Source organism: Eublepharis macularius, chromosome 1, assembly GCF_028583425.1.
Source record: "Eublepharis macularius isolate TG4126 chromosome 1, MPM_Emac_v1.0, whole genome shotgun sequence".
NCBI lineage: Eukaryota > Metazoa > Chordata > Lepidosauria > Squamata > Eublepharidae > Eublepharis > Eublepharis macularius.
The window spans coordinates 190712622-190725268 of NC_072790.1; the positions used below are offsets into that span (position 1 = coordinate 190712622).

Sequence of the window (12647 nt, forward strand, 5' to 3'; positions counted from 1 at the left end):
ATCTTTAATATCCAATTTGCACAAGCAAGTCATCATTTCATGCAACAGTGAACAATCAGGGGAAATGCATGTCTAAAACTGATTTGTAGATGCAACTACATGACCCTGCTTTACCTGAGCAGTAGTTTGGTCAAGTTCAGCTGTAATTCTAGTTATTTCATTGTTACTCTTGTTCAGAGCTTGGCTTTTTTCTGATAATTCCCTTTTTAGATTTTCCACTTGCAGCTGAGTTTCTTGAAGTTTAGTTACATGGAGTTTCATATCACTTGTCTGAATCTGCAGATTATGCTCCAGTTCTTGAACTCTGGATCTTAACTCTGCACATTAAAGGCATATAGTTAATACAGCAGTGCTTGCACATGTGCGAGACTTTTTCAGGATCAGGGTGTGTTTGTATAACAGTAATAATAATAATAATCCCAGAAGAGAGTTTTCAAAGTGGGTATTTGCTTCGTACAATGGGAAATTTCTCATTTATAAGCTGCTCCATTCCCAGGATCAGAAGCATCAATCAATCACAGTGATGCTGCACTTTACTGTGGTAGCATTAATATTTAGGATTGGCTGCGAATATTGACATGCCACACTCATGCCAGCATTGTTATTCTGGTGTAGCAAGGAAATTACTAAGGTGAAAAATGGAGGAACGGGGCTGAGTAAAGTTTGCAAACTACCTTGGTTCTGTATTTTCATCTCATCAGTGAGTGCTGAGCTCTTGCCGTTGTCCAAGATGCTGCTGGCAATAACTTTCTTTGATGATTTTAGATCTTGGTGACCAGTTGACCCAAGTTCCCAAGGAAAATGTGACCCGCTGCTTATACGAGTTTCTTGACGATTGGATGGAGGGCAGCTTGGCGTCTGCTCTTGTTGCCATGAGAAGACAGATGACAAAGCTTGTTGCCGAGCAATTTCTCTGTGACTCATAGTGCTTTGAGGAAGCAACGGATTTGTTTTCTTTTTTTAAAAAAAGAGAGAAAATTATTAGCATCCTGTTTCAAATAGTGGCCAACAGATGCCCCCAGAAGGCCTGCAAACAGAAAGCAAAGGCCAAAGCCTTCCCCTTTGTTGCCCTAACCACTGTTAAGAGTTATTGCTTCTGAATATAGAGGCTCCATTTGGTCATCATTGCTAATAGCAGCCAATGGACCTATGTTCCATGCACTTGTCTATTTCCCCTTTAAAGCCAACTCAACTACAGGCTATCACTGTAATATGACAAAAGTCAACACAGATTTTTCAGAGACAAAGAATTCAACATTAGCTCTAAGCACACAATCCCTCTGTATTTTCTGTCAATGTGCAGACAGGAAGAGCAGGCATGAGTGTGCTGTGCTCATGTATGGAAGAAATGTGCAAATATGTAAGTCCCTCCCTGTGACCAGGAATGTTTAGAAGAAAGCCTCCCTGATCATGGGGAGAAAAGGTAGACATGCGTTCTTCCTCCAAAGGTAGGCCCAGCACTGACAAGCTGGCAACTGCACACTCATCCTCTCTCTCCCTCTCTGCTCATTGACTAAACGAGTGAAGGAGTTATGGGCTCAGCACTATAGTGAGTGGGACCAGACAAGGGAGAAGTCACTCTCCAAGATGCAGTTTTTGATGATGGTCAGTAATTTACATCGCCTTCTAAAACAAGTAATGTACAATATTATAACAACAAGTTTGTAGTTTGTTAATTGAGGCGCCTTCCCATGAGTTGTCAGATTTCATTTGGCTGTTTTCAGAAAAAGTGCACCTTAACCTGTTTCTCATTTTAAACTGATGCTAAGTATTTTGTGCAAGTCTTTTATGCAGAGTCGTGTAATGTTAGCATACATGAGATTTTACAGTCTTCAGTTCTGCTTCCAGTTTTTTCTTTTCCTCAACTTCTTTTTTGTATTTTGTTTGCAGTTCATCAAACTTGGAATCTGTAAATGCAAAACTGAAATACTTTAATCAACTAAAAGGACAATGTAGTTAGTGTTCTATAAAACTGCCCTTTACGATATAGAATGTGCAGTTGTAATCAGGATGGAAAGGGAGCTCAGTAAATAACAGGGTGACATTTGGACATAAGGGCTAATAAAAACAAAAAATTAATAAAAACAAAACTACATGCCATTCATAGTTATTAGATAAACGAAAATTTACCATTGTGACTTGGAGTAGTAGGAATAGTAAAGCTCTTCTGTGGTGTGCTACTGAAAGATGAATCCCCTGCAATGAGGGTCTGCTGACTTCTTTCTAGTTCTGATTTGTATCTATTATAAAAATAAAAACAACAAAGGGACAAAAAGTATCTTGGCAATAATGAATATGGGCCTAAAATTCTTGAGAAACCCCAAACTGTGCTGAGAAACATTTCCCCTATATTTCCAAACAAGCATTCAAAAATGTCACTGGAAGATACATTTGGGAAGAAAACTGCTATCTGTGTACAAGAGGTAAACAATGCGGAGATCTCTGTTGGAAGCTCTTTTAAAAATTCAGGAAGTGCAAACAAAATTATGAGCTGCCTCACTTGTTTGGTCAGACGCTAGGCTAGATGTGACCCATCCAAGAAAGTAAAATGTCATTATGATAGTCTCCCTGAGAAGAAAGATTACAGGTTTACAGTTCAGTAGTATTATACCTCATTCATCACACTGGCCCCTGTTCTGCTGGAACAAAAACCAAAGCAGCAAGATATTCAGATTATGAAGTTCCTTGTTCTATGTCATTTCTACTTTAACACTTTGGGTATGTTCTTGAAAACAAAAGTGCTAACTGAAAAAGCTCAAAAAGAATAACTCTAGTTCTAATGGGGATGTTCTCACAGTATGACCAATTCTTATGTATGAACAACACATGAGGTAGCAACTGCAACACGTGGCAGCCACCGAGTGGCTTTATTAGGCTCCTGGGCTGGAGCATCCTTGGTAGCTTCTGTGGGTCACCTCCTATACTGAGGTTTCTTCCTATAGAGCTGCAGCCACATTCTCTGTCAGCCCTGCAGATCCCACTGAAGCCCCTTTCCTTAGCAAGTATTTGAAAGGTCTCGGCTGTAGCTGCGGGCCCACTCACGGTGATACTGTGTCGCTTCTAGCCCAGTCATATTTACTTCAGTCGTATTTACTGCTACCCTGCCCAACATTCAATTTTTGTTTGCTGGGCTTCTGATTTTCAGTTCCAATGGCAATTCCACACACTCCTAAAGAACCTGTGGCAATCAAGATCCAGGTATTATTGGACAGGCAGGGCCAGAATTTGTTCAGATACGTTTCTTACTGGATATATCAGCCTTGCAGTTTCTTTGACCTGCAGTACTCCCCAAAGAGAATCTAAACAATGTAATATATGGCTTAATGATGCCAAGAGGTCAATATACTGAAATGGTAAATGACTCTCTCCTCAAGTTTGAAAGTTCAGTATTCAACGTAAATTGAAAACAAAGGGCACAAGGAATATTTGACTGCTCAAGCTCAATTGGAATTAGTGGGAACTGTGCAACAGCTAGGATTCCCAGGTACCTGCTGATGGCGAGCAATCTTCTGGTGGTTTGCGCCACTGCCCAGCGATCACTAGTGGTTGGCAGGAGGCAATCACAGCATCACAGACATGCTGCTGAACACATCTATTTACATTTTCACTCTAGCTATCCCTTCTCCAAATAAGCAAAATGCTTTTTAAAGAATTGCTGAAGCAAATATGGAAATAAACACACGCACAGCTGCATATTAGGATCTTTATCGTTGGTATTTATTCTATTTTACTTAATTCTTCCCAATGGAAACCCAAAGCAGCTTTCTTCTCCTCTCCTCCATTTTTTTCTCACCATCCTGTGAGCTAGGCTGGGCTGAAAGTACGTGACTGGCCCAAGATCAGCCAGCAAGCTTCCACGGCAGTGCAGGCAACTGAACCTGGGTTTCCACCATCACAGTCCAAGTACTACTGGCGTATTACAAAGTGAACTGCATCATTCTTTTTAAAAACAATTTTTCAGACTTTTGATCTTCACAGCACCTGTCCTATATTGACTTCCCAACTGGCAGAATTTGGGGGAGGCTGCTCAGGAGAAAGCAGGGTTGCACCTACCTGCAACTGTGGTTCATCGAGTGTTCTTCTGTGCAGGTACACATGGGAACGGTGCATGTGCAGGCCAGTTCCCGTGTGGGACTGCACAGAAGACCTGATGATGAGCAGTCAGATTACATGGAGCACTAGCCAGATCTATTTGGGTCTCAGCATGGTGAACTGAAAACGCAGAGTGCAAATGGACCCATCTCTTGCAGCCATGTATTCTAAAAGATAAGCAGTGGTGACTAAGCTGTCCTTCAGGGAAGCATCTTCTTTCATTTTTGAACACCTCCTATTATATTGCTTATTATATGTCCCATCCTGTTGATTGCATTGACTTACACCCTGTAATCTGCCTTGAGCCTCAGTGAGAATGGAGGACAATAAATAACAAAAATAAACAAGCACAGTTTGAACACCCATGACTCACGCAAACAGAGCCATATTCTAAAAAGACAGTGGATCTTGCTCAAGGAAGAGATCCGTACCTTTTCAGTTCTTGCTCCAGCCTTTCAATCTGTTTCTTGCTTGAAATGAGCTGCCCCTCCTGAAAGCTTACTTGTGATTCTTTCACCTGAAGTTCATGAGAAAGTTTCTGCTTGGTTTTTTCAAGGTTGTCACACAGTTCAATCAAGCTCTGGTTTTCTCTTTTCAGCGTTGCCCCTTCATTTTTTTCATCTTCAACCTAATCACAATAAAGAACAATGCTTAGTATCAGAATTAATCTGCTTCTTTTTCTTCCCAACGAAAATGAGTTTGGAAGAGGGGTGATTTCCACCCCCCACACACTTTTTTGAATAAATCCTGCTTACATTAAGGAGGGATATTTTCAAGAATCATCTCATGACCTCTTGCAGTAATAAACAGATCCTCAGTTATGCCGAAAGCGTACATGCAACAATAATCATTGATCTGAACAATGTAGCCAGATGTTGGTGGCTAGTGATCACAGACATTCCTTCAGTCTCACTAAGGCCTTCTGATTCAGGGACTTAAAAACATATTGATTATATACATTTGCTGAACAGAAGAGCAGTTACAGGAAGATCTCAATAACAGTTCTACTGTTGGTTCTATCTGTTCCCAGATCCAGATGTTTTACTAGTGCAAAAGACTGATGGAGAAATCAGCACCATGCACTTTTAAGGTTGCACCGCACTTCATTATGTACTGGGTAGCTATCCACAGTGGGACACAGGCATAAGCCTTAAACCTGTGCTTTTTTTGTCTTTCCAACTGTATAATCTGTAAACAGAAATGGAATGTATTTGCTGTGATGCAAACAGGGCTACAGTATATAGGCCCCTAGTTCTCTTTAGGAGTGATTCATGTCAGGAGGAATGCACAAACTTGAGCCTCGTTCTTGTGCCCCACATGGCCTGAGCTCTCAGGGCCATGAATGAACCAGCCTGTAACTTCCGCTGGGAAAACTAGATTAAAGTACAGAGTATTGTATCTTTTCCTCTGATGGGTTCTTGTTGTTGTTTTTAAAAAAAGTTAGGCAGATTCTCTCTGCTCTTCCTTTGCTGGCAGCTGGCAAAGGCTGCTTTTTGTTTAATTAAAAACATCAGAGGAAAGAGACATGGAACTCCATGTAAAAATCTAGTTAGGCCCTGAAAGTTTACATATGAATTGGCGCCATCTACTTTGAAGTTCTTATGAACTAATGAAGCAAATGAAAGCTGTATAAGCTCATCATCATTTCAGAGGGCCTTGCTTTGCTCAGGGAATCTTGTAAGTGGATTGTCCCCTATATTGGAGGGAACAGCTGTGCATGTGAAATTCAGAACTATGTTCTCTCATTCTGTGGCTAATAAAAACTGAAATTCCTTGGTACAAAACTATCAGATATCACGGAATATATATATTCTGCCTTTCCCAAAAGAATGTTCCCAAAAACAATGTTACCACTTCTCAAAGTGGCATTCATAGCAGCTCAGGCCACTGTAACCTTCCATGTGCAACAAGGAGCCATCAAAATGTCTAGCAAGAAACAACGGCTAGAAGAAGCAACCCAGGTATTTCTAGCATATTAATTTTTGGCCCCCTCCCCATATAAAATGCTACCAGGAATATTTAAAAACATCTTACTGAACTGTCACTTTAACATTCTGTTTCCATCTATACTGTTATACTACCTTCTGCTTCTGTTTTTGCAAAGCTGCTTCCAGAGATTCAAGCTGAAACTGTCTTTGCTGTCGCTCCCTTTTGAGCTTCTCAAGCTGACTTTCAAGTTCTTGAATCTTGTGAAGGACTCTTGTGGAGAGGCCTTCTTTCCATTCTTCCACAGCCCAGCTCATTTCTCAACAAAGTTGTCCCCTTTAATAGCCAGACATAGAAAATCAAGAAGAATTTTTTCTTTAAAAAAACAGCAACTATTTAGACACTAAAAGATGGGTTTGTGTTGTAGAACTATTGCTCAGCTACATGTTAACTAAACTGCTATGAAACTTTTCAGTTTGCCCATATAGAACAATGCCGCATGATGTGGTCATGCCGCCAGAGAGAAAAATATAATTACCTGTTACCACAGAAATGTCAGAAAACCAACAAGAGGGGAACAGTCTCCAACATATGGCAATAGACTAGGGGGCTAGGTCCAAGGAGACTATGCAGCCAACTCATTCAAAATCAATAATCACATTTATCAAATTTATCATTTATCAAGATTGTAGGTGCAACCACGAATACATAATGCTTTTACAATTGAAGTAACCACTCATAGACCACCAAACTGTCAAGTATGACCAATGCTTCACAATACAAGGTGCATTTTATATAGAATAGTCCATTAGAGTCCACCAATTAACTTTTTCTATTCTTTACAGGCAACAAGCCGTCGTGTACGAAGTGGTCCCAGGTGACGGGAAGAAATGTTAGTTAGATCACGCAACAACAGATTCATAATTACTATGTAGGGGCTACTTGTAAAGTCACAACAGAGTGCAATATAATGTCACTACAGCATTCAGTCGCATGGAAATGTTACATTAGTATGTCCCCACAACTTATCAAGAATGTGGAGTTAAAGGGGCACAGTGTAGACTTGCCTCCCTATGATGCTAGATGCTAAAAATCGCCAGCCTCTCAGGGTTGCTTGCATCCCATCAGGAGTTTACATGCAGACTCCACTTGAGAAAGGATTGTGGCATTTAGCCAGCTATCATTCCAGAGCTCTCCCTCTTTTATATAAAAAGGTATGCTCTGGACTACTAAAATGTAATTCTCTGGATCTGAAAGAGCTTCTTCTTTGACAATCTTGCAACTGAATAAAATAATTACATCCTCTTTAACTGAAGAACTTTTGTAGTATTATTTATTTCACTGTTCTTTTTAAATTCTATTGATCTTTAAATTACATTAAGCATTCTAATTTTTTCATTGTGGTGATCAGAGAATAACTCTGGCCAAACTTAAGTGTTATAAAGATTACATGCCTGTCAGTATTATTTTGTCTCTCTGTCCTTCACCATCATCTAGTAAATTAAAACACTGGTGTGCTGTCATCATGTAGAAAGTTTCCTTGCCTCTACTCCAGTTCATTGGCCATTATTTGTAGTTTTGGCTGCATAAAGTCTAATTTAGGCTGATCATAGATCTTTTACTGCAAATAAGCTATATATTGATATCTCCCAAAGTCTTGCCTTTATAGTGAAATCCTAGAAAGAGTTATTCCAGTCTAAGCCCACTGAAATCAATGGGCTTAGAGTGGAGTAACTCTGCTTAGGATTCACTGTTAGTCACAGAAATAATGCCGTCAGTTCTAATAACAAGCTAAATTTTTTTAGTACTGTTATTTTACAGCTTCTGAAAACTACCCCCACCCCCACCCCAAGTTCCTGGTTGTATTATGGCCTCCAGGGGACAAGTAGTAAAATATAAATGTATATATAAATGTTGCACATGTTTTGCCACAGCTGTTGGGTCAAGTCAATGTTTCTCTGTCTCTTTGAGCTCCCCCGCCACATTTCGTTCAACCTTCAGGGGACATAACACAGCATCTGTGCTGAGATCTTAGCATACAACTCACATAGAAAACTAGCACGCCACAGAAAAGACTAAGCTGGAACTCTTCTCCCAGACATCTAGTTTTCTATGTGCAGAAGAGTTCACTTTGTTTCTTTTTGAATATGGACAAACAGTCCTGAATTTGAAAGTGGTACAGTTGAGATCCAGGTTGACCACATCTGTGACAACTAGGCCAGAGAGTCCCATAGCTCCCGAAAGCCTATCAAATGTATTGGTCTCTTAAAATGGAAATAACAACAGTGCACTTATACACTGCTCTTCTAGACAGATTAGTGTCACACTCAGAACAGTGAACAAAGGATTATAATTATCCCCACAAAAAAGCTGGGTCTGAGAGGAGTGGCTTATCCAAGGCCACCTATTGAGTTCCTGGCAATAGTAGGATTCAAACCAGCAGACTGCTGCTGATTCACAGTCCAACCACAGCCTATCCAGATCTTTAAGGCTGCTTTCACACACACTTCGGTGACCATTTGCAAGAGGATTTGCATGTTTCCCACAGTAAAATCCACTTGCAAAGTACATTGAAAGTGCAATTTTCAGTATGTGTGAAAGCAGTCTAAGGTGCATTCATTTCAGCTCATCCATCCTCCTAAAGGAGTCTCTAAGATGACTGCCTTCCTCAATGTTGTATTTTCAGTCTTTCCCCCAGTCCTCTTCTCTTCCAATCTGCACAAAGTTGTGACTGTGCATTGTATAGCCTGTGTGTTTGCACAGAGGGCAAGCTCAACAATTATCTTGTGGGGCAGTAAACTTTGGTACTAAACTGCTGAGATAAAAGGTACTTCACCACATGCTTAACAACTAGAGTGGCCCACAGCAGGAAGCCCTTTAACAGAGGCTTGCTGGGACACTATTTACCAGGTTATGTTCATTTACTTCCATGCCATGAGAAGCTAGACCTTCCAATTTCTACACATTAAACCTCTGTTAAAGGGGCAAGGCATTTTAATTCTCCAGGTTGCTGGTAACAGCCCATTGTGGTAAGTTAAATAAGCAAGGAAGATGTATGTTGGGACTATGAGTATACATAAAATTAAACCCAACCCATGCCTGCAGGTTCATAATCCAGTAAGCATGATAGAATTAGGCAGTAAACAAATGCAATTCACAGAAAGATGCAAACCTGATACATTCACTCCCCTTTACAGAGGAGTAGCTGTGTTCCTGTACTGTAGTAAAATTACACAGAAGTCCAGTATCACCTTAAAGACCATTCTGTTAGCCTTTGTTGCTCCTGGACCCCTTTACAGCTTTTTGGACACTTCATTCCCCATCTCCACACAAGTAGAAGGATTTTTTTGTCATGGGTTTACTGCTAAATAATGAATTATAGTTATACATTTCTAAATCAAAAACAGCCATTTCTATCAACACGATTATGCTTAACATATTATATAGTGTATATTGCTAAGCAATTACAACAGTCTAACTCGACTGAAATCAAGGAAATTAGCAGAAGGGAGTAAATCTGCATACAGTTAGCCTACCAAATTATATTTTAGACGTTATAAAGGGGCGTTATAATAACAAACGCAATCCATTCAAAACTAAACTTAAAAAATCGCTCTCAAAGGGAAACCCCATATGCTTACTACAGGCGCTTAACCGTGTTTACACAGGCAAGTGCGCATTATCTTGCTGCCTTAAAAGTACTTAATCTTGGCCTTGCCGTATCCATTGTAAAAAATAATGTGCTTTAATATGTATTTAATACAGGAAATCATAACGTTTACCTACATATGCATAAGAGCTATTATTGAAAAATATTAACAAGAAATGGATAGGGGGGGGGGGAAGAGTCATTACTGCTGCACAAAGGATAGAATTACAAGACAGAGGTCCTGGCCACATACCTCTCCTTCTCTGGACTCTAGGCCTTCTCTCCCGGCGACCCCCAAGAGCTCTTCTCAACTTTTCTTTAGAGGATTCAAACCTGCCTCCATCTCTCCCCTCTTCCCGTCAGTTAGCTGAAAACCACATGGGAAGCCGATTGGTTGGCCACGACGCTCCGGCTTTCTTCAGTTGAGCCAATAAGATTTCTCCGGGCGGTTCTGCTTGGCGGCTGATTGGTAGATTTGGCTGCTTTCAAACCTCGCCGGCAGCAAGGGAGAACTCAAAAGCGTGTGTCGCTGCTTTGTCAAACGGTGGGGAAAAGGTTATAGATTTAGTCGGATGAGTGCCGCCCAGTCTTTCAGTGCGTCTACTTGGAAGTAAGCCCCGTTGAGTTGAATAGAACTTACTCCAGGTCGGCAGCGTCCTTGATCCTGTCTCTTCCCTGTGCAATGGGATGGTAGGAAATCTTTGGGGAAGGAAAGTCGCGGCACGTAGAGACCACTTTGGGGGCAAAGCCCGTAAGTTGATGTGAGCAAATGCTGAAGAGGCGTAAAAGAGCCGCCTGCGGCCGCTTCGGTCCTAAAGTAAGGCCAAGTCCAGTAAGTCCCGATACGTTCCTGTCCCTTTAGTCCTGTATAGGATAAAAACGCAGGCTGTCACACAAGTCTCCTGACTGCATTTGGAATCAAGTCTGTGGCTACTTTGGAGTAAGCCCAGTTGACTTAATTCCGATAAACATGAAAAAGGCTGAGTGGGTTGCAGGGCTGCAATTCTCGATAACGTTTACCTTGAAGGAAGCTCTGTTGAACAAAGCAGGGCATGCTTTCTTATGAGTAAACATGCTGCACAGAGGTGTGTCAAGTTACAAGTGGTCAGCCCTTTGCTATGAAACCACTTTGAAAACATAACGATTAGGTGCAGAGAAATATAAATTGATGTGCACACACAGGTTTTATTATTATACACACATGCACACACACATATATACATACATATACACGTATTTGAAAGTTTAAAAAAGACAGATGTAAAGCATACCTTTGATGCCCAATTACGTTCAGAACATACTATGATACAATGGAAAAATGAGAATCCACTGGGGAACTTCCTAGAATCTGATATGTAAAATAAGAATCTTTCTGCTTATGAACTCTCTGGTTATAAGTGTTCACTAACTAAGATCTGAAACAAACCATTGGATCATCTGGTCCATCATTCTGTTTCACACAGTGGCCAAGCTGATGCTCCCAGAAGACCAGCTGATTGGGAGAAAAGCAGGCTATAAGCATTTTTTAAAAATATAAATAAATAAGGCCCATGCTTCCCCCATTGTTACTGCCCAGCATACTATTCAGTTACTTCCTCTGAACAAATTTCTCCTCTGATAGAGCCATTAGATGTCTACAAATATGAATTGCCAATAAAATGTTTTTAAAACTTAGGTGAAAAAAATACTTTATATTGCCCAAGATAAAAGAGAGAGAGCCATTGTGATGTAATGGTTAGTGTGTTGTAGAAGGATCTGGGAAGCCCAAGTACAAATCCCCCCTCTCTGCCATGGAAGCTGGCTGGGTGACCTTGAGCCAGTCACACACTCTCAGCTTAACTACCTCACAGGGCTGCTGTGAGAATAAAAAGGAGGAGAGCAATGTAATCCACTTTGGGTTCCCATTGTGGAAAAAGGCAGGGTATAAATGAAGCAAATAAAATACTAAGACTCTTCTGAACAAAAAGATAAATACCAGTACATGTCTCACACGTTCACTTTCCAAGTGTTTAGTTACATCTCAGTTTGGTGTAGTGAAGAGTGCTGGGACTCTAATCTGGAGAACCGGGTTTGATTTCGCACTCCTGCTTGAAGTCAGCTGGGTGACTTTGGGTCAGTCACAGCTTCTCAGAGCTCTCTCAGCCCCACCCACCTCACAGGGTGATTGTCATGAGGATAATAATAACACACTTTGTAAACCGCTCTGAGTGTGGCATTAAGTTGTCCTGAAGGGCAGTATATAAATTGAATATTGTTGTTATATGCACATAGAATAGTTTGCTTGAAAACACTGGAAACAATTTTCAAATAATTGCACATGATCCAAAGGCCCATACTCCAGAAGCAGAAGTGCCATTACCTGTGAAGACAGTGCCTCATACATTCACAGGAAACCCCTCTGTTATGAAGCCTAATGTGTACTTATTGACACAGATAATAAATATGACACTTCACATGGAAATAGAAATATTTATTCTTTTACAGATCTATGATTATGCATGCTGTGGACTTCAGCTCGAACACAATCATCAGGCAACTTTACCTTGCACAGACATGTGAGATAGATTAGCTCCTGAGAATACCACCTCCATGTTCCATGGCAAAATTGGTATTGAGGTCAATGAGCTCTGTGTCTGTGCAGTAGCCACAAGTGCTTCAGGGCCTGGTCGCTGTACCTTGTGGCTGCTTTTGCCTAGTCTGAGACCTAAGGCTGCAGTTCAAAGAACATTTTCCTGAGAGTAAGCCCCACCACTGAATAAAATGAGTCTTCTGCATGGATCTACTTAGGATCACTACCTAAATTATCTCAATTACTGAAGAAGGGGCATGTATCCCTGGGGTTATGACTTGTCACTGTCTGATCAGGGTAAAACACAGAATTGTTTCATCCTTACTAGGAAGTTGCAACACACACACACACACAAAACTCAAATGGTATTTTTTCCTTTTGAGTTGAGAGTGGGGGAATGACTATAGGTTA

At 40.7% G+C, this 12647-nt stretch overlaps 1 protein-coding gene across 1 annotated transcript in view; it reads right to left on the bottom strand.

Annotated features, from left to right (window-relative positions):
• CENPF (centromere protein F) overlaps positions 1 to 10003 on the bottom strand; it is a 48208-nt gene extending 38205 nt beyond the window's left edge. Inside the window, exons 1-7 of the mRNA XM_054996757.1 lie at positions 9921 to 10003; positions 6174 to 6354; positions 4524 to 4720; positions 2131 to 2240; positions 1816 to 1907; positions 675 to 954; positions 115 to 317 (exon numbers count right to left, since the gene is read on the bottom strand). Coding sequence (XP_054852732.1) covers positions 115 to 317; positions 675 to 954; positions 1816 to 1907; positions 2131 to 2240; positions 4524 to 4720; positions 6174 to 6335 — 1044 coding nt within the window. The 5' untranslated portion in view covers positions 6336 to 6354; positions 9921 to 10003. The remainder of the gene's footprint in view (positions 1 to 114; positions 318 to 674; positions 955 to 1815; positions 1908 to 2130; positions 2241 to 4523; positions 4721 to 6173; positions 6355 to 9920) is intronic.
• Positions 10004 to 12647: the final 2644 nt, after the last annotated feature.